This window comes from Xenopus laevis, chromosome 2L (genome assembly GCF_017654675.1).
Source record: "Xenopus laevis strain J_2021 chromosome 2L, Xenopus_laevis_v10.1, whole genome shotgun sequence".
NCBI classification, from domain to species: Eukaryota; Metazoa; Chordata; class Amphibia; order Anura; family Pipidae; genus Xenopus; species Xenopus laevis.
The window spans coordinates 122,012,266-122,037,633 of record NC_054373.1 but is presented as its reverse complement, the minus strand read 5'-3'; the positions used below and the strand labels follow the sequence as shown (position 1 = coordinate 122,037,633).

The following is a 25,368-nucleotide window of genomic DNA, read 5'->3' as shown; positions in this document are numbered from 1 at the left end:
CAAAAATTATATTCAATATAATTACTAGACATTTCATTAGCGCTTTTACAGAAGACAATATTCTACCATTTGTCTGCTTTTATTAGAGCACATTCCTTCATTTTTGCTGCCCAAAAATGTGATTGATGTGACCAGCATTGTATATAACTCTAGCATTTTTTGCAAAATCATACCCAAACATTTGCAAGTATATATACACACAGATAGGGTTATTTATTAAAGGTCAAGTGTAAGAGTTTTTTTACCTTGAATGAACTCAAATGAACTCAAATGGTATCTTCAATAAGAAAAAACTTGAATTTAAAAAAAAACGAATTCTGCAAGATGAGTCCTGCAACCTGAAAACTCTAATTGATCAAGCTTTCAGCAAAAAAAACTTGGGTTGCTTGAATCATTCAAGTTTTCAGGCAAAACCCTCTGAAAACTTGAATATTAAGCAGGCTGTTATCTTCAAATGGTTCAAGTTACCTCTGCCATTGACCTCTACAAAACCTCAACAAGTTTTAGGTGGTTTATTTTTGGATGCTATATCCAAATATTAGAGGTTTTTTTTTCGTTTTAAACTCAACTGATTGGAGGATTTTTTGACCAAAAAATGTAATTTGAAAACTCGAATTTTTAAGGAAAAAACACCTCGAACCTTAATAAATCTGCCCCAGAGTCTGGATACAAATAAGCAAACCATTAAATCAGGTGATCAGTAACAACTTAAGAAAGAAAGTAAGACAGCAGGTTTTTTTTTTTGTTGTATTAAAATTATGTAACACTATGGGGCAGATTTATCAAGGGTCGAATTGAAAATTCGAATTGAAATTCAATTTTCAAGTTTTTTTATGGTCAAAAATGTCAAATTCGACTAGAGTTTTTTAAAAATTTCGAATTCGATTTTTGAGATTTATCATACTCTGGCCCGAATTGCTGTTTAAGTTAATGGGGGACGTCAAGGGATCAATTTGGAGTTGTTTGCAGCCTTCCGGACATTCAAGTTATTTTCAGAGTTTGAGTTTTCGGGTCAAGCCTATTCACCCGAGATTAAAAAATTAGATTTTTATAATATATTTTGATTGGTCGAATTTCGAGTTCATGGGAGTTTATGGGAGTTTTAAAAAACTCACATGAATTCGAAATTCGACCCCTGATAAATGTGCCTCTATCTGTCTACAAAAGATCCAAAAATGATTACCTTTTGTCCAAATTCCCCTCTTAACCCTGGTAATCCATCAAGTCCCTGTGGACCAGGAAACCCAGCTTGACCAGGTGTGCCTGGCATTCCTTGAAAACCTATAAAATAATAGCAAAAAATAAAGACAACCTACAAATGATAGAATTTGCCAACTTAATTATTTCCAATAAACCAATAGCTTTAAAAATGTATATTTGTCAGTTAAACAAACATTATTATTGTTTGAGAGCAGTAAATTCAATTTTTTGAGAGAACCATAGGTGGTGAAAAATGTTATATTGCTTCACAATGGATTGGATAAACCTTTGTGTAAAATTGCAAGGTGATCCAACTACACACAAAGTGGTGTAAAAAGAAAATGTTTTAAATATTGTGCCCAATAATTATAATGTTATGTTGCAATAAATACAGTACTTCTACATACTTTGCACAAAATTAGTTTCTAGAAACAGTTTCTAAAATAAACTTATACAATTTCTACAGTCAAGCAATGAGTATTTATTACTAGCTTGTGCTAATTGGCTACTAAGAGGTTTTAGATTGCAAAGGCTATTACACAAAAGAAGAAGATGTGTGATTACTGTGTGGCAGTCTTTAAAATAATTTTTCTAGACCTCCAAAAAAAACACACCTTTCCAGACCACCACAAAGTGAATCATACTCACCTTGTGACTTGGTCTGATAACCCCATTTGGGTCCAACCCAAACTTATGGAAAGTCAATGCTAATCCCAATTCTGGGTTTGCTTTGACAAACATTTCATTAAACACAAGACAGAAATGAGGAAACTAACCTTGCTTAGTAAATTAATTTGGGAAAAAATGTTTACATAAAGATAGAAAGCTAATTTACAAACCAAAGTTAATATTGTACATAGGGTGTTACTATAAGTAGTTTGGTCTGTGGTGTAAATGATATTAAGCCTACCTTTTTCACCAGGAGGCCCAGGATATCCTATACCATGTAAACCATGTTCGCCTTTCTCCCCCTGGGGTCCTGGTCTTCCAGGAAGTCCAGGAGATCCTTTTTCACCTGTTAAATGAATGATAAATTACTAATCATACATGTTCATATTTTCCTAATGCTGACCATCCCATCATATAACCATTCTAAAGTACCTTGATCCCCTGGAAAGCCAGGAACCCCTGCACCTCCCATTGGCCCTGGTGGCCCTGTTTTGATAATAGCTTTTCCAGGTTCACCTTTAGCACCTGCAAAAAAAAAACAAATTAGATATGTAAAATGCTTCCCTATTGCCTGACAGTCAATGCTTTATTATCATAGAAACATTTTAATGGACAGGCCGAAACAAAATATGGCTTTAAATTATTTACTTTATATAGTGAACTTTCTGTAGTGGCATTTAGTTCTATAATAGTAAACATCCAGGCCTTCAAAGTTGTCGACAGCAGATAACTATCTTTTCAGTGACATATACAGTACATGCTCAATATGCTCTAAGCAGCTGGTATGCTAACCTAAGGAGCTGTTGGAAATCACCATGCTAAATATGGGGCTATATTTTTATTTGTAGCTGATGCTACATGATGCTGAGCTACAATGTAATGTAATGATGTAAATGAGTTTTCTTCAGTCATGAATTGCATAGAACCAACATGGCTTAAGCTCTTTCTTTTCAGGGGAACAAATTGTTAAAGAACCAAACTGTCTGTAAATTGTTTTATATGAATCAAAAAATTGTTTACCAGGTGCACCAGGTATGCCTACAAATCCAGGAACACCAGCTTCTCCTTTGTCACCAGATGGTCCAGAAGGCCCTATGCCAGCTGGTCCTGGAAATCCACGTTCTCCAGGGTTTCCAGGAGATCCTCTGTCACCAGGAGGTCCTTGTTCACCTTTTGAACCTATTGTTCCCTAAAAAGTAAGCAATAGTACATTAAGTTATTTGACGCTCACATTTAAATAAAAAAAAGTAAATAAAAACAAATTTGTGATTCTCAAATATTCAATATTAACTTAATTGAACTCTGAATAGGTTTAAATGTGTGATCACTCAATGGAGTGTGATATCAATGTTTCAAATTATTTATATCAATGTACTTGAAAAATTATGTGTTCATTATGATTGTTCATTTGAGTTTTATGAACTTTTAAACGTTCTTTCTGATACTCTCCTATTTTTTTTTTTACATATTTCAACACTTGTGTGTAAGAACTTTGAGATAAAAAATATACTGCCAAATGACACAAATATTAATCAAGAATGAAAAAAAGAGCTTCCTTTACTTAACATCCTGATTATTATTGTGCATGGTATATCATCAACTGTCAAATTTACAAAGCTGTTGATGCTAAAAATGCAACAGTTCAAGCTCTTGGGAGTCATTGTTTATGCAAACTTACCGATACACCTTTTGGACCCGGTTGTCCTTGTTGCCCATCACTGCCTGGCCTTCCATCTCTTCCAGGTGTTCCAGGCTGCCCAGGTAATCCTCCATCTCCTTTATCCCCTTTTAGCCTTGGCTCAAAATATACCTCCCCTGGTTCTCCTTTTGCACCAGGGCTTCCCATTAAACCTGGCCCACCTTGAGGTCCCTGAAAAAAAAAAGTAAACCATTATCCCCTGCCTAAAAATATAAATAAATACCCCATAAACTGACTGTTATTCTTGGTTAAATTGTAAACATTCTCAGCATAAGTATTAGGTTGTCCTTTACTGTGCATTCTTTATAAATGTAAGCCGGGGGGTCATTTAAAGTATGTTCTTGATTGATTTGTTTGTATTGTAACATTAAAGAACAATATACTATGCAGTGTGTATTCTTCCTGGGTAGAGGTTCTGCCTTTTTAGATTATAAAATCTTATGTTTATAAAATAAACACTTACATACAAATACGTTAAACAGAGGTTAGATATATTTTCAAAGCAAAAATTTGTAGAACTTACTAAAAGGTGAATTTAGTGGTATTATAGCTTTTTGAAACCACTCTATTTCTCAAAAATCATGAATGCCTTGAAAGTTATTAAAAGATCTAAATTAAAAAAGTATGAAAGAAAATAGCTGTTGAAAAAAACATGTAAACCCAACGTTCTACGATCTTTCAGAAATCGGCCCCTTAGTACCAATAAAATAACAACCATTTTTGTATAAAAGATGGATATAGTTAAAAACAATTACTCACCGGAGCTCCTGGTAACCCATCATAGCCTGGTTGACCTCTATCGCCTTTGATTCCTGGTACACCAGGCACACCTTACAACAACAATACATTTACACACAATGAAAACTTAAAATAAGAAGTTCTATTGTAACAATCATTACAAGGCATTACATTCAAACAGAAGACAACCTAAAATGTGTATCTAATTCCTGATGCTTTACAGTGCTCCTATCATTTATTGTGATGGTCACACTCAGCCTGATTAAAATAATCATCCAAACCAACAAGCACAGTCTATTTTGTTCACTAGTTAAAAGGAAATAAAAACATATTTCCTATTCCCTTTGTATATTTATAGACAACATAATTGTTTGTGTTTTGTTTGTCCTAGCCATGGAGAATGGTGGCTATGGTGGCTCTGCTTTGACAGAGGGAAAATTCATTTGTTTAGTGCTTAGATGGCACAAACCTATACATAAGCAAAGTCAGTTGATAAAAATTTTTTCTCCGTCATTATGTACTCACCTTGATCTCCAGGAGGTCCTTGAGGACCTGGTGGACCAGGAAGTCCTGGTGGAACTAAATCGCATGAAGGGCATGCGTCACCTTTATCACCTGAAAAATAGTTAAAATAATTGCAGACTTTCTTTGTATAAATAACAAGCAACTTAACATGCAAATGATGACTTCTTTATAAATGCTAACAACTATGGGGATGCAGATTTACTAGAATTTACATTTTCATGTTTTCCTCATTTACAACACTTCCCTGACCATCAGTCTTTATTATTTTACCAAGCAGCAACTAGTTTTACCACTGGGTAAACTATAAAGTATATTTATAAATCAAACCCATGTTTTTACAACCACAGGGTAAAGTAAATTGTATTCAAATTTGTATGAATCTTGATTTTTTTATTTGCAAGCAACAAATTGTGAAGCAAATAAAAAATGGTGTATTTACACAAACATAACTGATAACCAGAATGGGAACTATTATTTGGTATGCTATGGTTTCTTGGATATGAATCGGCGACATCCGATGGCACACAGTTCTACTCCTGTAGTCCTGTGTGCCATCGGATGTCGCCGATTTGTATCCTATTGTGAGGTTGCCGAGCCTCTACCCTTGTGCACCAGGCGTCTCTTAATTTCCACAGGGTGTGCGTGGTCCTACACTACTTCTAACCTTCTTGGATATGAAAACTTTCCATAATTTGGATCTACGTACGTTATGGCTTAGTTACCAGCAAGGCTATGGTACTGTTTTTATTGCAGAGAAAAAGGAAATTGTTACTGAAATAAGATTTGTTATATGGAAAATTGCATTCCTGTATTTTAGAGCTTTCTGAACAATGGGTTTCCAAATAATAGATTCACTACTCATACCGCCACCCTATACTTGGGGGTGAGTGGCTGTATATGAAGTTTTTAGCTCTTCTTATAAATAGATTATTGTTATGCTATTGCTTTGTTTATGGAATGGATTTGTTCTTTGCTAACATTACCAATATCCCTCTTAGTAGAGGGTTCAGTGTGAATATACCATTACATTCCCAAGGTTACTGAGATGAATATTTACAGAAAATACATTCACTACACATGCACATAGAGTTATACTTAAACAGTGGGGAAACTGGCCATAAACACTCAATATTTAACTAGATCAAGGACCTGATAATGAGTCTCTTCCTAACCAGAATATCATACCTTTCTGCCCTCTCTCCCCTTGGAATCCATTTTGTCCAGGATTTCCAGGTAATCCAGAGTCTCCCTGCAGCCCACTTACACATTCTAGACTTGTATCTATGAAAACAATAGTCATAGGTTATAATAACATGTTCTTCAGCATCCAGGCAGATAAAATGCAGTTAGTTAATGGTATTGGGGAGATTAATAAACTATATCTGTTTTGAAATCTGTTCATGGCTATATTTGTTCTGTGGGTAATAACTAAACATAAGCTACATTATACATCAGTTTACATCAATTTACGCTAGAGGGTTATTTATCAAATTCCGAATTTATCTCAATAGTTTCTTCTACAAACTCTGATAAAATCCGCTAGGTTTTTTAGGCTTATTTATTATTACATTTTCCCAAAAAATTTGCTTTGCTTTTTCGTAATTTTCACCCAAAAACTTCGGGGTATGGCATGAAACCCAGCGCACATCAAAAAATCATTAGGACTTCTCCCATTGACTTATATACAATCTTGACAGGTCTGGGAATGCTGGATTTTCAGATTGGGACTTTTCCATCCTCAGGGTTTAATAAATTATGAAAATTTCGGGATTTTTTAAAAGTCAGATTTTATTAAAAAAAATCACAAATTTTTCATGATTTTGAAAGCAGTGATTTTCATCAGCACAGAACTGGTTATTGAGATATACTTGAGCACAGATGTATCAAATATTGAAATGAGGAATCTAGAGGATTCCCCGAAGTCCAATATTTCCCCCATTAATCAGTACTTTTCTAGACCAATGTTTTAAAATGGACACATTTAGCAAATCCTCATTCTGCTCTATGGGCTGTAAGAGCTTAATAGCACTCAGTAGTGATGGACGAATCTGACCTGTTTCGCTTTGCCGAAAACTAGCGAAACAGCGAAAATTCACCAAAATGCATTGAAGTCTACGGGTGACAAATTTTTTTGATGCACAGCAATTTTTTTTGATAGGTAACAATTTTTTTTTTTTTGGAGTCTATGGGCAACATTTTTGCAGCAAAACTTGGTGAAAATTTGTGTTCATCACTATCACTTATCATTTACTTATATATATATTTATATATATATAAATAATAAATGTTTTCTTACTTACCTATAACACCTGGTGGACCAGGCAATCCAGGAGGACCAGTAAAGCCATCTCTGCCTTTTGGCCCTTGAAGAGCTAGCCCTGGCAATCCATGTTCACCCTTTTCACCTCTCTCACCAGGAAAACCAGGTGGCCCAGTAGCTCCAGGAACCGGAAGCCCTTTAAATTAAAGAATTCAAGTTCACCTATGATCATATATGCATGGTATGGTCTACCAATTAAGGGTAATAGGGGCAAAATGCATTTGATAAAAGTATAAAGGTCAGAAAATAAATACCGCTAATAATCAGTGGGAAATTAATTTGAACTTGTGGTAATAAATTCTCACTACAGACAAAGAGGACCAGAATACTATTGTGTGGTTTTGTATGTGTATGACAAAAGGATCTAAGTTTTTATTTATTAACAGTTTCAATGGTTACACATAGTATGACACTTTCTACAGACAAATACTTATCCAGCTCACTGATTATTTGTGTGTGAATATTTACCAATAAAAGTTACCTTTTCTCTTTGAAGCATGAAAACAAATAAACAAATATATTAACGATGTACAACTTTTGTACAACAAAATTTGAAACTAAATGACTTATACTTGATAACTCATAAACTGTATACAGTTCACCCCCTGTTTTGGTTTTTATTAGATTTAATTAAAAATTTTGAATCTGTAAAAAAAAAAAAATGAGGTTATTTGTGAAACAAAAAGCTTCATTTCATGCCCTATAGTTTTCTAATTTATCATTTGTAAATATAAAAATATAGGCTATACTGTATACAGGCTATGTTGTCACTTAGTAGAGCAGGCAGCACCACACTTGAGGTAAATTCTTAAAATGCCTTTATTCCAAAAGGGCTTATTTCAGCATGAACAAAATAGCAGCGACGTTTCAGGCGTACAATCGCCTTTTATCAAGCTTGATAAAAGGCGAGTGTACGCCTGAAACGTCGCTGCTATTTTGTTCATGCTGAAATAAGCCCTTTTGGAATAAAGGCATTTTAAGAATTTACCTCAAGTGTGGTGCTGTCTGCTTTTCTACATTGTGTTTACAAAACGGGTGGAAGTGGCCACCTTAGACCTGCACCTGCGTCCAATATATCCTATGGGTGAGTGCTGACTTCTAATCTCTAATTATGTTGTCACTTAGGGCAAATTTTTCAGTTTTCAAATTTGAGGAAAAACAACATAATTGTGTAAAATAAATTGTGACAAAACACACACAAATTTGAAAAAAAAATAGCCAATGGGTATGGGATTATGTGGTCTACGTGACCCCAGAGTTTAAAAAAAGCCCCTTGTGTGCAAACAGCCAGGGATTCCTGAAACTATATTTCCTCCATCATAAAAAAAACAAGGACAACAAAAGGTTAAATAACTGGGTGGGATACTAAAATGTTTGATACCTCAGGCTGGCATTTAGCTATTTAGCTAGGGTTTGCCACCTTTTTAAAAATTCTATAATGGCATAACAGGAGTGGGACTTCGAGTAAAGGGCAGTGACGTAAATGTGAGTGTGATGTCACAGGGCGAGGTTGTGTCATCAAAGGGAGCAGAGCCAGGTTGGCAAGGACCTAAACAACACAGGATTTGTTGACTGTCAGGAGTGAGTTGACAAGTGTCTACAAATGTACCAGCTCGTAAATTCATAATACCAGCCCTAGCCTTGGCAGCCGGTCCTGGAGGCAACCATCCTGTTAGAAGAAAACTGCACCAGCCCAGTATATTTCTGTAGAAGCTGTTTTAGTGCTATCTCCTTCCTGTTCTGCCTTTATTTCTTCGAATGCTGACAGGTGCATGTGGAGTAGAATGACTGCTAAGTTCAGCTCTCACTCTACTGCCAAATTGTGCCTAAGTTGCTGTGCAAGGTTTTCACAGTGGCAATTATGCATGAAGTCAATAATGGCATTAATGTCCAGTTCAAATGGGCAAATTCCAGTAAAGGAACACTGAAATTATAGGCAGATACATCAAACTGCATGCAGTTTATCAGAGCAGGCAGAGTGGGTAAATTGCTGCTCTTTAAAAAGTGTCAAGGAGTAATTACAGAACTATGTGAACAATGTCAATGTATGAGTGTCTCTATCTCACCATTTTACAAATATTTCTAGCATTTGTAAAATGCCATACTGATCACAAATTATCTGTCTCAACAGAATATTTTCACAAAAAAATGAAAAAAATTGTTGCATCACAAGAGAAGAGTTATCTTGCTTTAAGTTTTGTTTTGTTTATAAAGCTATATGGTTAAATGAATATTCTAAACCTTTATAAACAGTTAATTAAACAATAAATAAAATTAAATCTTATATTAAGCAACTGCATGATAAAATCTGTACCTGGGGATCCTGGTAAGCCTGGCACTCCATGAGTACCTAAAATAAAATACATTAATTAAATATAATTAAAAGATTGTTGTTGAACTGCCTCAGCTGTAATTTTTTAATAAAACAGGTTGTATTACATAAGAACAAATATTTATACGCCAATATAACAAAGTGTACCTTTAATATATCATGTTTGGATATGCTTTAGACCAGGGGTCCCCAACATTTTTTTTACCTGTGAGCCACGTTCAAGTGTAAAATAGTGTTGTAGAGCAACATAAGCATGCAAAAAGTTCATGGGGCATTGGTAGCTTCTATGTTGACTTAAAGCCAACAGGAGGCTCTGTTTGGCAATACACATGGTTTTTATGGGGGGCCACTGGGAGCAACACCCAAAGGGTTGGAGAGCAACATGTTGCTCACGAGCCACTGGTTGGGCATCACTGCTTTAGACTATATTGGTTGAGTATACTGTATATACACCCCAAAGATGAAACTTTTGACATGTTCATATTTACAGTTTAGGGCTTATTCACATCGGCAAGTGCAGTGAACGGAGTGCATTTTTAATGCAATTGTCATATTTTTTCTTCAGAATTCACTGCAGGGAAGTTCAGCTGGAGTAATTTTCAGGTGTGTGACATCTGCACCCAATTCTTTAGGCACAAGTGTGCTTTGCCTATTGATGTTTTGCACAAGGGAAACCCTGGTATTGATATTCAGGTCGAGTTTTTCTCGAACGGCCCGCTCTGTCCCCTCTATTTATAGATCCACATCCACCCTGCCCCACGGTGCTATCATAAAAGGGGCAGGGCAGGTGCAAGTCTATAAATTGACAGGCAGGAAGTCTGCAGTGCGACCCGAAGATTTGTGGTAGTCAGTCCGAACCCACCTGACCTGCGGGTTTCAGGCCGGCCCGCACATCATTAAACCTTGGAGCTACTGCTTATTCAGGAGGTGGTAGTAGCTCCAATGTCCCTTGCATCAGTAGGCAAAAGCACAACAGCACTTGATCTAAAAGAATAAAAGAACTGAGTGCTGCTGAGCACAACTATATAGAAGTGCGAATCTATTTTGACTGTACCCATTAAAGAGTTGGATATAACGCACAACTCACTTTAGGAAAAAATGCAGGAGTGCGACTGCACATGTGGTTGTAAATAACCCCTCATTTTTCTGGTTTTAACATCGGGGTATTTTTCATGTGTTCTAAAGGGCTTTTTCCTATTGGCACAATATAAGTGCCTTTAAAGTGGACCTGTCACCCAGAAATAAAAATCTGTATAATAAAAGTCCCTTTCAAAGCCTTTATTAAAGCATTCAAAGCTGTTGTAGATGCATTTAAATATCTCAGCTGTCAATCAAATATTGTCTGCCCCTTCTCTATGCCTTGGGCACTTTCCATTCAACACTTCCTAGATGTCACTGCTCTCCCCACATTCCCCCAGTTCTCAACCATTTAATTGTGTAACCAGGGCATGGGGATGGACATCAGGTCCCCCATTTGGTGCACAAACAAGATTCTAAGATGATGGAAGGCTTGTCTTAATAACAGTGTCCACAAAATGGCTCCTGCCTGCTTGCTATAATTATGAATTCCCTGGTGGAAACAAAATTCAAATAATTTGTAAAGTGTAATTAAAGTTCATTTTGCTTGACTAACATGATAAAATAGGATTTGGAATAATTTTTTTGGGTGATGGGTCCCCTTTAAAAGAGTTGTCTATGCATCTCTTTAAGGTGGATCTTCATTTTTTACATCTATGTTTTAGGTGTACATTCCATGGTTACGTATTTAATAGATCAGGATAATTTCAAAGTAGTTTGAATATAATTACCTTTAAGACCTTTTTCTCCTTTGTTTCCACTAAAACCAGGCAGTCCACGGTCTCCTTTTTCACATACTGTGGTATCACCATCCCCAATTACCTATATACATAAGAATTAAAAGATAAAGATTAGATTGAGCTAAATGAATGTTGGGTTTTTTAAACTCTGTCCTCCCTTCGAGTGAATCACTTGTTTTTTCTAGTGAATGTGCCCAAATTTTGTCACTAAAACTTCACTCTCCTGACTGTATGTATTAAATGTTGTGCTATTTGTGATATATAGCAGTATAATGCAGTGCTCACAAAACAAAAATATGCATTACAACTAGGGCACGCTTTAAAGATCACCAGTCAAAAAAATATTTATTTTTGCATAATGAAAGAAAACATTGAAAATGTTTAATTTAAGTGACTTAAAAGGGTGCTTTGAATTACATTTTCTTTCAGCAAAAGCAAAAAATGTTTTGGGTGGAGATCCACTTTAAAGTGATACTGACACAAAAAAAAATACTTTTTGAAAAGTTACCTATAGGACATGCTGTTTTTTGCTGAGAGGTTTGTTTTTGTAAGTAATTGTTAGTTGAAGTTTTTAAACCTGATTGTTTTGCCAACCTGACTGTCTCATCTAAGCCTGTCAGCTTACGGACTCCTGCTGCACAAATATGACAACCCCCTCATACAGGAACATGGGACATCAGACAGGTAATGTAAAAGCATTGTGCAATTACTTTATGGCAAAATTTATAAGTAGCAAAGCCAATATTATAATAGATGTAAAAAGGGCATACTTTCTGGTGTCAGTATATCTTTAAGATCTTCTTCTAGTCTCTAAATATTAGTTGACTTATTCAGAAATAGTTTTACTTACAGTTCCTGGAGGCCCTTGTGGTCCAGTTTCACCTTTTTCTCCCTAAAAAAAAACCCAGAAATGTAACTTGCAGTATCTTAAACTATTCTATCAGTTATAAGCACTAGTCTTAGGCGCATATGTATATAAGTGCCTATCTATTTACTTCAGTTTCACATTTGTATAATATTTTATTATATGTAATAAGTATAATGCAAAATACAAAAAAGAGGAGTGCAATTATAATAGAAAAGAGATGAGAAATGTAGACCAGTTTGTAACTGGGGCACAGGCACACATATGGGGTAGGCTTTTACTGTTCCTAAATGTGAATGAGATGAACCAGGCAAATTTTCCACACAGGGAAGGACAATGTACAGCACTAGAGCACAGATGATCCAACTTGTGTGTATCTTGGTTGCATACAAATAAAGTAGGTACTCTCATAAGGATCCTCTCACATCCTCACTATTAACACAGAGTTCTCTCTCACCTCAGATATTCTCTTTCATAGACTCCTGAAGGTGAATCGCCCTAAATGCCAACCTTATGGGTTGGTGCCACCTGCTGGCTGACTATAGTATTGCATAAACTATGTAGACATATTTTTCACCTCCTTAAAGTTAACATGATGTTTCAGTCCTGTTGAGATGTAAATACATTTGGTGAGTGCCACATGATTTTTATGATTTTTAATATGAATTTTTTATAGGCTTTTTTTTTTTAAAATATATGTGAATTACTCATATAAGTCTACTTACTTTTGTTCCACCCAGTCCTGGAGGTCCTGAAAATCCTGGAATACCTGGAACTCCCTAGATAAAGAAATAAGTAACATAGTGATTTTAGTTATTTTGCATGTTAATAGCAACATAGCAATTTAAGTTGAAAAAAGACACCCTTCCATCAAGTTTCACCTTTCATCTAAATTAACCCTGCCTTACTGCTAGCTTATCCTAAAAAAGGCAAAAAACATCATCTGAAACCTTTCTAATTCGCCTCAGAGAAGTAAAAATTCCATCCTGACTCCAAGGGGACAATCGGATCAGTTCTTGAATCAACTTTGTACTAAGCTCATGTCCGTAACTTTGTATTTTCTTACAACTCCAACTCCTTTTTGAAGCTTTCTAATATATCTGCCAGGATAACCACTTCAGAGAACTACACCAGCCCAAGGTACTTTTCAGCAACCACCACAGAGTGGTCCTCTTTTATCTTCTGTGCCCTCAGGCAGATGCATGCTCAGTAGAGTGAAATTGCCAGATGTTTTGGTTAAAGTTTGGCTTTTCCTTCTACTGCGCATGCACACCCTCATAGACAAAGATGAGACAGGAAAAGGATCATTGAGGAGTATTGTGGACTGGTGCAGTTTTCTGCTAACAAGAGCACTGACCTAGGGCATTGGGTATGCAACTACAATCACTGGGTGGGTGCCTATCATATGGCACCCTCTGTGATTAACCCTTTCCTTCTTCTTTAAAGGAGAACTAAACCCCCCATTGTGATAAGTCCCCAATGCCCCCCTCCACTGGCCCCCTCCTTGCCTCGCCCCCTGCACGGCCTTACCCCTGAATTCTGTCCCCTCAAAAATAGTGACAGCACATGCAGATTGAGCGCAGCTGAGCTTACGGGCACCATCTTCTTCTCTATGGTAATCTTTGTGTCTTCTTCCTCCCCTTTGGCAATTTCTGTCTCTTTTGGCGCATGCACAATTGTCACAAACCGGAAGATTGCTCCAACTGCACATGCGCCAATACGCCGCTCACTTCATGAAGATTACCGGAAATGGCACCCGTGAGCTCCGCTGTGCTCACTCTTCGCTCACTCACTCACAAGATTACCAAAGAGAAGAAGATGGTGCCCGTAAGCTCAGCTGCGCTCAATCTGCATGTGCGGTAACTATTTCTATAGGGGGCAGAATTCAGGGGTAAGACTGTGCAGGGGTGAGGCAGGGAGGGGGGCCAGTGGAGGGGGGCAGTGGGGACTTATCACAATGGGGGGTTTAGTTCTCCTTTAAAAAAGAAAATGCACAAACTGATTGAGCGCAGAAAATATATAACAGCAAAATTGTTAGCAATAATGAAAATGTAGATAAAATAAGTTAATAATGGCTATGTAATAAAAGACACTAGTAGGGCTCATTTATAAACAGTGGGCACATTTGCACCTGCGCAGTAACTTGTGGCAATTAATCATATATTTGCTTTCATTGTTTAGTCAGCAGCTCAGTGTTTTTAAATGAACACCACTAATTTAGGCCAGGTTCCATAAACCATAGCAACCAATCAGCAGGTAGCATTTACTAGTCTCCTGTTTAAATGTAAACTGACAAGTCATAGGGGTATATTTATCAAAGAGTAACGTTAGAGATCGCCATAGTCCTCTAGAGTGAAATTCTGCCAATATCCATTAATTTTCATGGGATCTTTTAAAGAATATTTATCAATGGGTGAAAGTGAAAGTTCAGCTTTTGATCAAAACGCCTTTCAAAATCCCATAGAAATGAATGGAGAGTGGCGGAATTTCACTCTAGCAGATTGTGGTGATCTCTAACTCCACTCTATGATAACTACATCCCAGTGTGTTTCATTCCTGCTTTTACATCCAACAGTCAATGGGATATATTTATTAAAGAGTGGTGGCTGTGAGCAGCTTCTCCTCTGTCTAAAAGAAAGCTGCAGGCTCATGGGAGATTGGCCCTTTGTTAACCCTCACAATAATACCATGTCTCCTTTCTTCACACTTTGCAGTTGTATATAGCACCTCTGATTAGCAAGATAAGTCAAATATTTGTATGCAATTCTAAAATAAATCCTCATTAATCCCATACGTATTGATTGTTATTGATTTAGTGGAAGAGAAGTAACTTTGTGATCTTATTCCCGAGATAGAAAAAAATTCTCACAAAGAAAAATGAAATAGTGGTTCATACTTACTGGAAATCCCTTATCACCCTGGTCACCATCTTTTCCAGGTTTTCCCTTAAAGATAAAAAAAATTTTTTTTATTGTTTTTACTACTAAAAAATAAATAAAAACATAATTTCACAACTTGCTTAACATACTTAAAACACTATTGTATTTTGAATTGTTTATACTTACTTTTATTCCTACCCCCAAGTAATAACAAATCTATAGAGAAAACCTTGAAGAATACCACTTACTGTTAAAATTAAAAGATTTTTAAACAAATCAGATTTTTAGTATAACAGATCCTGACCAACTTAGTGGCTATGACTCCATTATTGTGTTTTCTCTATAAATCTGACGTATAGAAAAATATTTAGCAGCTTGATTTACATTATGGAACCATTTATTATGAATGATTGATCCGCAATATTGAAAGGGATTTTACACGATTTAAACATACTGAATTGTATCAATTCATTATGGATTGATCATATATTTATTTTAATAATATTCATGCTTCGGCCCAGTCATTCTTTTTGACGTACTGAATCCAGAGATTCAGAGACTTTTCAGACAAAATTAATATTTATTATGATTGAACTGGCCTATTGATTATGATTGATTTGATAGGTGGAATGGCTGGGAATCCTGCAAGCTTTCCTGCTTGAGCCTTGGAAAATCTGCCCTTCACAGTATTTCTTTTCTTTTCGTCCTCATACGTATCATACTTTTGAAAAGTATCACAAGTAAGTATATATGGGTTATTTATCAAAAGATGGATTTTAGAGTTATGTGAGCTTGAATTGAAACTTGAATTGATCGAGTTTTTTTCAAAAAAAAATTGAATCGCTCGAATTGAAAAAGTTTTCGAGCAAAACCCACCAAAAAAAATGTAGGCTACTAACATTTTCAAATGGTTCAAGGGACCTCTGCCAGCAACTCCTACATGACCTTGACAGGTTTTAGATGGTGTATTTTCTGATTTGAGTTCTTTCTATGGTCGGGTATAAAAAATCTCAAATAATTTGAGGGGTTTTTTTGAGCCAAAAAATCTATTTTTGACCTAAAAAATAACCTCACATTTTCATGGATAACGTAACACGACTCTTAATTAATATGCCCCTTAGTTATTGTCCTTTTTGGCTTTTCCAAGTATATAATATCTAAAAATTCAATACTTTCTTTCATGCAAAATCAGCATACTTACTCGGGGCCCTGATGGCCCAGGCTCTCCTTTTTCCCCCTTAAAGCTTTGTCCCTGGAAAAAAAGATTATTTACCATTTACAAGTGCCGTGTTGTCATATATAGTGCCATATATTGCCATTAATACACTATAGCTTAGTAGCAATGGTAAAAAAAGCACACTTGATAATGGGGTGTACCCTGAAACATTGCAGTTGACACCTTAAAAGGATTCTGTCATCATTTTTATGGTATAGCTTTTATACCATATCATTGCAAGAAATTCATTTATTTAAAATTTTATTATTGAACCAATAAATGTACTTTTTATTGTTGCAATATTGGTGTGCAGGCAGCCATCTCAAATCATTGGGTCTGGCCATGTGCTTTCAGAAAGAGCCAGCACTTTACTATGGAACTACTTTCAGATAGGCTATTGTTTCTCCTACTCGATGTAACTTAAAGAGTCACAACTTGGGTTAGCTGGACTTGAATTTTTCAGTGCTGTTTGTATACGTATCACTAAGTGGGGCATGGGAGCAATTTCAGCAATACAAGTGTCAGGGAGCTGTTTTCTGGTTACCTTCCCATTTTTATAGTTCGAGTTTCGAGTTATTTACACCATGGAACAGAATATTGTTAATCTGTACCAAATGGAAATTAATTCCCATAACATTGGCTTTTTCTGTAGTATACTGTAACAATCTTTTTAATGTTTGGATCAACTAAATCCTTACCTCACTAGGTCAAAGTCATAGAAAGTTTTAATGTTACTGTGATACTCACTGGTTGTCCACGTTCTCCCTCTTCACCAGGCATACCCTTTTCTCCCTAATGAAGGAGAAGTAAAACATAGTACAAATTATTTTAGTGCAAACTGGCATTCCGGAGTTAAATATGTTTATTAACGTTAACAGTAGAAAACAATGGATTTTTGAGTGACAGCGACTAAAAAAACTTTAATGGTCCCTCTGACCAATGACATATATGTATTATGGAAATCATGGGGACAGATTTGCTTTCAGTACCAAAATTAATGAATTAAATATATACATACCTCCCAACATTTTGTAAATAAAAAGAGGGACAAAAAAAGTTGTTGCGTGTAACGTGGCACATTTTGATCATGCCCATTTTTTAGGCCAGACCCCTAATTATCATGTTAATGTTGCTAAATTTGCCAAGTTATGAAAGTTTGAACATATTTCTTTATTTTTTTCAGTTATTACAGTTTTGCTAATGAAGGTGAATTGCCCTTTAAGCTGTGAGTCTAACTTCTCCCAAGAGAACCTGTTTATCTAAATTGTTACAATTACTTATTTGCTTATCTCAAAATTGCTACAAAAGTATCTTAGTTTCACCTGGTGCCTGTTCCGGGCTCTCTGCCAAAAGCCAATTAAGTTAGAAACTTTGTATCTTTTTCTGGCTGTTTAGTGCAGAGAAAGTGGGACTTTTTAGTACATATGCAAGACTGTGCTTTGAGCTGTCAAAAGTGGGACTGTCCCACTGAAAAGGGATAGTTGGGAGGTTATATTATATTATATTGTTTCCATTATGTAATGTTGTTTCCTGGGTGTAGTCAAAAACTAAAGCTAATTGGAATTTTTATATGTTAGTTGCTTCACCTAACTTGTTCAAATTCCAATAAGCTTTTGGTTTTGACTATACCAAGGAAACTTTAAAAAGACATTCCTTATACAACATTCCATAGTACACATTGCTGATGAACAAAATATATTCCTGAGATAGAGGCTAAACTGGTAGGGATGGGCAAATTTTTTCGCCTTGTTTCGCTGTGAAAATATCGCCCTTAGACTTGTATGGCGACAGTCGTCAAAAAAAAAAGAAGACGCGTCTCAAAAAAATTCCGCCGCGCATCAAAACATTTTTGACGCCAATAGGCTTTCGTGGGCGTCGGGCGAACATTTCGCCGGCGGTGAATTTTTGTCGAATTTGCCCATCCCTATAAACTGGCAGTAGAATATTCTGACAGTAAATTGTTAATGCAATCAGCATCCCTACATTTACTACTGCACTGTATACACATACAATATTATTGAAAAATATAGTGATAAACATGCATACTTATAAGCTTTCAATTTCTTATTACACCCAAATAGTTGTCATAATCCCCATACTATTGCCTTTTCATGTAAATGATAAATATAACGTATTATGTTGAACTAAATGCTATAAAAAGAGAAAGATACAGGGTTCTCAACAACATATACTAATATTACCTTTTCTCCATAATATATCTGATCATCCTTATCTTTGTCTTGAGGTTCAGTTGTGGATTTGCAAGGAGCACCTACAGGTCCCTGTTCACCCTGTTAAAAAGGAAAGAAATATATATATAATATATATATATATATATACAACCTCAATTTCATACACAGATCATTCCTCACATTTCCCTGTTGTTACAGTTGCAGTTGGTAGCTCACATTTGTGAATATACCAGAGCTCTCATTGGTCAGATTTGTTTTCAGCACTGCATGCTTCAAAGTTCCATATTTACAAATAAAAATAAATCAATATAGAAATTAAAGCACCTACAATATATGCAACACATTTAGATCTAATAGTAATCTGGAACTTCTTGTAGGAATAAAAATAGGTATATTATAAAAAATTGATTACAGTATATCCTTATTATTAGTCTTCATAAATCCACAGATAGAAAGAAAAATATTAACTGCAGTGGTAGGACAATTTTTTTGTGTGTTTGGGGATTTTGTGTTTTGTATATCTACATTTGCATTAACACTACTGTCTAGTTGCACGGCTCACTGCATGAATGCAAGAGAAAAGAGCTGGTCTGCCTATAATTAATAAATATAATAAAATCTATTGTCACATTTAAGAGACTGCTGATTCCAATAAAACCACGCTGTGTTTTGGACATATAAATTGTTACCCTTTGAGTAAAAAAAATAAATAAATAAATAAAAGCTGCATGTTTATGAAAAGTTCTCACTAGCACACAATTACCTACTAATAAAGTTCAACTCTCTTTGGCCTTTGACTTTTTTAAGCCAATGTTTTACACAAAAATATATTTTATATCATAATATTTTATATTGTGTACTCTGGTGTTGTAGTGAGGAATTTAGCTATGTTTTTTCAACCCCTGTATAAATAAGCTGTCAAAGTATCCAGCAATCAAAGGAAGCAATAGCGCTACGTGCGTATTGTAGAATAAAAATCTAAACTGCAATTGCAGCACACTCATAGGATAAAATATTAAGCACAGATAATGTGTGACACTTTTTGATAATTTTTGTTATACAGCAATATGCAATGCATTTTTGCATCTTACCATTATATTTAAACTGTCTAAACTATAATGGGAAATAAAACACTGTTTACTGTAAAAGAGTCCAGGGTGTTTTACTTACCTTTTCCCCCTTTGGTCCATAAAAACTTATGCCCATTTCACCCTAGGGAATATGAACAATGGATGAAAAAAATCCACATATATTATAATATTAATTTGCCTTTGGTATTCTGCATTTGTTAAGGTAAGGTAAGGAAACATAAAGTTTAAGATTCTGCAGCTAAAAGGAAGTACAGTTTTCAAGGAATTACATTCACGCAGTTAAGACATCTACCATACATACATATATATACATAGCTATAGAGCATAGAAAAGAAAAGACAATAATAATAATGCAACACACTTTTCTCAATTCAATTTCATGCATGCAGCCTTTACTGATGCCTACATATATTGCATATACAATTAAATAAGAACATCCTCTTTAATCCAGATGGGAAATGAAGAGGCAAAGAAGAAAGAAAAGAGGAGTAGAATAATAAAAGGGCTGTGAAGAGATAGAAGGAACAAAAAATAAAATGGAGAAGGTGTAAACTTAGAGGAGGGCAAAGAAAAGGGTAAAGTGAAAGAAATCAGGAAAGAGTGAATAAAATGTAAAAATGGAGGATGGGTCCTTATCTCAGAACAAAAAAACAGATCTTTAATAAGAAAAAAAAAAATAATGTTTATGTGATTGGCATGTTTTATATTAACCTTTTGAAAGCACTTACCTTTGGTCCTGGAGCACCCGGTGTACCTGGAGGTCCCTGAAAGGAATTGCACATTTATACGTTTAGGCTAAATCGGAACAGTAGAACAATGGAAATATATTTTACATATTGTTTCCAGTTTTGTGCTATAGCAAAGTATAGTGAGTAACAAAAAAAAGGTTATATTTTTTTTCTGTTTGAATATGCACTTTTCGTCTGGGGTTCACATTAATACCTTTTTGGGAAAAAAAAGCATAGTTCAAACATTACATCTCTTTGCCTAGACAGACAATGAGTGTAATAGTCGTTGACCTTACCACTGACCTTTTAGGCACATGATAGAGAGAAAGACTACAGCAAATCAAATAAGACCTATACCTTATAAAATGGAAAATAGCCCCTATTTATGCAATAGGTAGGAAAAACAAAATGTATTTACCCCTCATATTAACCAAATTGGCTTTTAGACTGGGTCACTATTCATTTCTTTAAAATCCCTTCTTCTGTGTGGTTGTGTCATCCTCTTTTCTTACATATTAAATCAAATAGAGTGCAAGTACAAAGAAGCTTATTCATCAAAAATCAAATAAAAAAATATATAGTTTTTTATGTGAAAACTTACCAAACTCGAATTTGGTCTTATTTATTTAAAAAAAATCTCAACCACTTTAAAGGAACAGTTCAGTGTAAAAATAAAAACTGGGTAAATATATAGGCTGTACAAAATAAAAAATGTTTCTAATATAGTTAGTTAGCCAAAAATGTAATCTATAAAGGCTGGAGTGAGTGGATGTCTAACATAATAGCCAGAACACTACTTCCTGCTTTTCAGATCTCTAACTCTGTGTTATTCAGCGTCTTTAAGGGGGCCACATGTGACATAACTGTTCAGTGAGTTTGCAATAAATCCTTAGCATGCAGCTCAGAAACCAAGAGAGCTGCAAAGCAGGAAGTAGTGTTCTGTTAGACATCCAGTCACTCCAGCCTTTATACATTACATTTTTGGCTAACTAAAAATACAGCCTATCTATTTACCCAGTTTTTATTTTTTATATTTATCAATGGACAATTCCTTTAAAATCCGAATAATTTAAACACAGCCCAATGGCATTCTACTCATCATTTTCAATCAGTGTACCGACATTCAAAAAAAAAAAGAAAATAACCTAAAAAAACTCAAATAGAAACCAGTTAATTCTCCATCAGAATTGATCAAGAATCATCCATGTAACATCAACATTTATGACAGATATTACAGCAGCACAGAACACACTGAGCACGTGCAGTGGCAGTCAAAAGTTAGCCTAACAAGATCAGAAGATAGGAAGCTGCTGTGGACAATATTGATGACATATGGATTATTACTGTGGCCGCTCAACCTATAGGCTGGTGCAGAATATAAAAAATATAATATCACTTACTGAAGGTCCTGCTGGCCCAATTGGTCCCATAACTCCTGGCGTCCCTGGCAATCCAGGTGTACCCTGTGGAAGATTGTAGAAACATCTTAACGTTGGATATCTTACATAGCTGCCTTCTGTTTGTGGTATGTGAACAAAGAAATAATTTACCGGTAATCCATTAATTCCAGGAAAACCTTTTTCTCCTTTTACCATAGATACATCTATTCCAGTGATATCTCCAGGTTCTCCCTAGAAAATGTAAATAGTTTCACAAATTACTTTATTTTTTTTAGTTAATTGGAAGATAGTCAGAGAAAATCAATCAATTCCCTTAGAATACAATTCTGAGCTTTGTGATATATTGACAAATTGGATGGTTATTTCATGAGACATTCTGTTGCATAAAGTAAAACCAAACCCAAAGGGAGTAACTTGATTCTGGTCTATGCGTGCCCTTTTGCCTTTTGACCTGGCTCTCAGCTACTCAGGTGCCACCAGGTCTTACCACAGAAGAATCCAGAGACTCCTGCAGGGACATGCAAGGGAGCCTGACGTAGAGAAGGAGTTGGTGAAGACAAAACCAAATGTCTTCAGACAGGCCAAGTCAGAACCAGATAACACATTTAGAATCCGTAGGCAATTCATAAACAGGAACAAGCTGGAGTCAAAGTCAGGGACAGGACCAGGGGAGCAGGAATCAAAAACAGCAGCAAGAATCAGTAGACTAAGGAACAAGCTAATTTGTTCTACAATGGGCAATGAGTGAATTTTGAGATAGGGATTATAAAAAGAGGTTGATGTTTAACTCCAAGCACCTAAAAACATGCTTCTCTGAAACCTCAACAACTCCAAAGCTTTGAAACTACCCAAACTAGGATAGAAGCATATGCACCTGCACATACAACTAAACACAGCCCTGATTAACAGATTGTCGAATAAGCATACAAGGCATTGTAGGAATTTAGTCAGAAGGGACAAATACTACGTTTAATTGCAATTGCATTTACAACTAACTGTAAACCATTGGAAATCATTGTATTAATGTATAATGGAAAGATGCTTGCTTATAATTACATAATGTTTTGTTATTTATAAAAAATCTCCTTTCCCTTTAACTTAAACAATGCGTCTGAATTCACCTCAAATGCAAACTTCTTTATTACAAGTATAATATGGAGCTCTGTAATACTCGAGTTGGGTATCATTTTAATATCACCTCTATATTATGTGCAATAAAATGTAATTTCAAGTGACTTCCTCACAAGAGAAATCTTGTCTGCAATTACTGCCTCCCTCTGAATCTTACAGATTAACATACTAGACAGTTTGACATATGAAATGAATGTAAGAATTTATTTTTATTCAATTTGATATTATAAGTAAGTGTGCCATTGCAAACAAATCAGATATTTAAATGAGGGCAGTGAGTCTGACAGTGTTCTCCAGATATGTATGTTTTGCCTTGTGCCACATCTTTTAGAGACGTTCTACTAATATTCTAATCAATGTGAAGAAAGGTATATTATTCAAAGGAAAAACACATTTCATGTTGAGAGAGTTTTACATATTTTCCAGACTGTGTTATTACCAATTGCATAAAAGTAAATGGGGACTTACTTTTGGTCCTGGTTGCCCAGGTGATCCCTAAAAAGCAAAATAACAGCAGTCAATAGATAAGATAAATATATATCATTTTGGAGGTAACCATTTAGCTACACAGAAGTAAACAGCTTAATCCATAAAACAGAGTGAAAACCAAAATAGGTGGCATGGCATTGGTGTGAGAGCCACCAAAGCAGTCATGTAAATTGTATAATTCCAGATACTATCTAAAGGTGCTAACCTGGGTGCCATATGTAATAGTGCTGCCAAACACATTATTGTATTAATTTTTACATCGCCTCGGTCTTTAACAACTAAGACACAGAAGTTCCATGTCACCAAATCTGCAAGCATTTGCTAATCCAGACCTCTCTTGAATACAATACAACATTGTAGTGAGAGAAGTCATCATTGTAAAAAAAAACCTTTCCACATCTTCAGATCAACTTACTTTCTTCTAATCTGAATGGATGTCCTCATGTTCACTGGAATAACCTATTGGTTAATAAAGCTTCAGCAATGACAACTTGATTAAGCTTAGCTATGAGCACCTTTATAGCGTTCCCTGTAACTGACTCCTCACCTGTACACATTTAGTAAAAGAACTTATTATGCACATTTTTTTTTTAGCTTCCCTTGTAACCAATATGTCTTCTTTATTCCTATTAACTTTTTTATATCTGATTGTAAGTTACCTCTTGTTCATTTAGGAAGTCTAAAGTCATTTCATGGCAAGGCAGCATGACAGTGGCAGAGAAACCAGCTAAGTGATTAATTTGCTGTAATTTGTTACAGTTATAAAAAAGAATAAAAAGTGTTGTGCTTTAACAGACAATAAATTATCCATGCACTGTTTTTCACTTTTGTTGCACTGGGTTAATATACTCTCTTGATCCACTACTGTCTTAAAGTGTAAAACATTGCTCTAAAAATAGAAAACATCATGTTCAGTGCCTTTTCTGTTATCAAAATATAACCCAGCCATATAATTCCTTTCCCACTTAATCTGCGGACAACAGAATATGAATAACATATTTTGCAGATAAAAATGGAAGAGCTTAAAAGTATTACTTACAGGATACCCAATTATTCCAGGAAGCCCAGATGGTCCGACAGGTCCTCTTTCACCCTAGGATAAATATCACAAATGAGCAGAGACCACATCTCTGGTTTTTCAACCACAATTAAACTGCTATTATAGTTTGAGACTAAAGCAAACTGTAGTTCTTTATCAGAAGGAATACAGAAACCGATATATTTGGTAACTGCCAACATTTTGCAGCCTTGATGTTGTAGACTTGCAACTGTCAGCAGACTTCTGCTGCGTCTGCAACATCTGGAAAGCCAGTTCTTGACTGCCACTGATCACTATGGAACTCTGTGTTACAGGTTATATTTAAGTAAACAAACAATTTCCTACCTTTGTGCCATTACACCCTGGAATCCCAGATGGACCTGGTGGACCATCCTGCCCAGGTATACCCTGCAAGAGAAAAAAAAGTAAATTAGATAATATAGCATCACATAGCACAATGCAGGGCACATTTTAGTTATTATTATACATACAGGAAGACCTGGGTTTCCTGGAAATCCATGAGAACCAGGTGGACCCTGAAATGAAACAAAAAGAGTGAGATCAAATTCGGCAAATAAAATATATGGAAATCTGCATTCTAATAGCATGCAGTGACATACTCAAACTGCAGTTAACTTGTCATGGACAGCCTCAAGGTGGCAGCATTGAAAGACTTTTATTGGTGTCATACATTGCATTTAAGGTTAATTTTTAACATTTGCAAGGGCCATTTTTTATAGTTAAAATTAGGAAGCAACGTGTATACAACTTTTTGCAGAGTATCAGAAATTAATCTAATGAATTGTTTGCTGTCAGCATAACAGAACCTTAGATTAGTGCTGCTGTGTTTCACAGTTAGTTTATTTAGCCTATTCCTTTTCATAAGGGTGTTTATTTTCTTTAATGTGCTGCTACCTTTTACTCCCATTCCTGTTGCATTTGATATAATAACTAGATATAAAATAACCAGTACAACTGTTCCTTTGTTCTGTTTTTCATATTCATTCAAGTCCAAAATCTGCACCAAGTCTTAAAAAG

At 35.5% G+C, this 25,368-nt stretch overlaps 1 protein-coding gene across 1 annotated transcript in view; it reads right to left on the bottom strand.

The window, feature by feature from the left end:
- Positions 1 to 25,368, bottom strand: part of col4a1.L (collagen, type IV, alpha 1 L homeolog) — a 93,571-nt gene that overhangs the window by 29,840 nt on the left and 38,363 nt on the right. The window contains exons 5-29 of the mRNA XM_018247205.2: positions 24,822 to 24,866; positions 24,676 to 24,738; positions 24,331 to 24,384; positions 23,271 to 23,297; positions 21,822 to 21,902; positions 21,672 to 21,734; positions 20,272 to 20,307; positions 19,623 to 19,664; positions 18,462 to 18,551; positions 17,008 to 17,052; positions 16,246 to 16,296; positions 15,066 to 15,110; positions 12,891 to 12,944; positions 12,151 to 12,192; positions 11,292 to 11,382; positions 9,466 to 9,501; positions 7,132 to 7,287; positions 6,017 to 6,112; positions 4,832 to 4,921; positions 4,328 to 4,398; positions 3,548 to 3,739; positions 2,890 to 3,058; positions 2,302 to 2,394; positions 2,111 to 2,215; positions 1,184 to 1,281 (exon numbers count right to left, since the gene is read on the bottom strand). Of these exons, the coding sequence (XP_018102694.1) occupies positions 1,184 to 1,281; positions 2,111 to 2,215; positions 2,302 to 2,394; positions 2,890 to 3,058; positions 3,548 to 3,739; positions 4,328 to 4,398; positions 4,832 to 4,921; positions 6,017 to 6,112; positions 7,132 to 7,287; positions 9,466 to 9,501; positions 11,292 to 11,382; positions 12,151 to 12,192; positions 12,891 to 12,944; positions 15,066 to 15,110; positions 16,246 to 16,296; positions 17,008 to 17,052; positions 18,462 to 18,551; positions 19,623 to 19,664; positions 20,272 to 20,307; positions 21,672 to 21,734; positions 21,822 to 21,902; positions 23,271 to 23,297; positions 24,331 to 24,384; positions 24,676 to 24,738; positions 24,822 to 24,866 (1,935 nt within the window). The remainder of the gene's footprint in view (positions 1 to 1,183; positions 1,282 to 2,110; positions 2,216 to 2,301; positions 2,395 to 2,889; positions 3,059 to 3,547; positions 3,740 to 4,327; positions 4,399 to 4,831; positions 4,922 to 6,016; positions 6,113 to 7,131; positions 7,288 to 9,465; positions 9,502 to 11,291; positions 11,383 to 12,150; positions 12,193 to 12,890; positions 12,945 to 15,065; positions 15,111 to 16,245; positions 16,297 to 17,007; positions 17,053 to 18,461; positions 18,552 to 19,622; positions 19,665 to 20,271; positions 20,308 to 21,671; positions 21,735 to 21,821; positions 21,903 to 23,270; positions 23,298 to 24,330; positions 24,385 to 24,675; positions 24,739 to 24,821; positions 24,867 to 25,368) is intronic.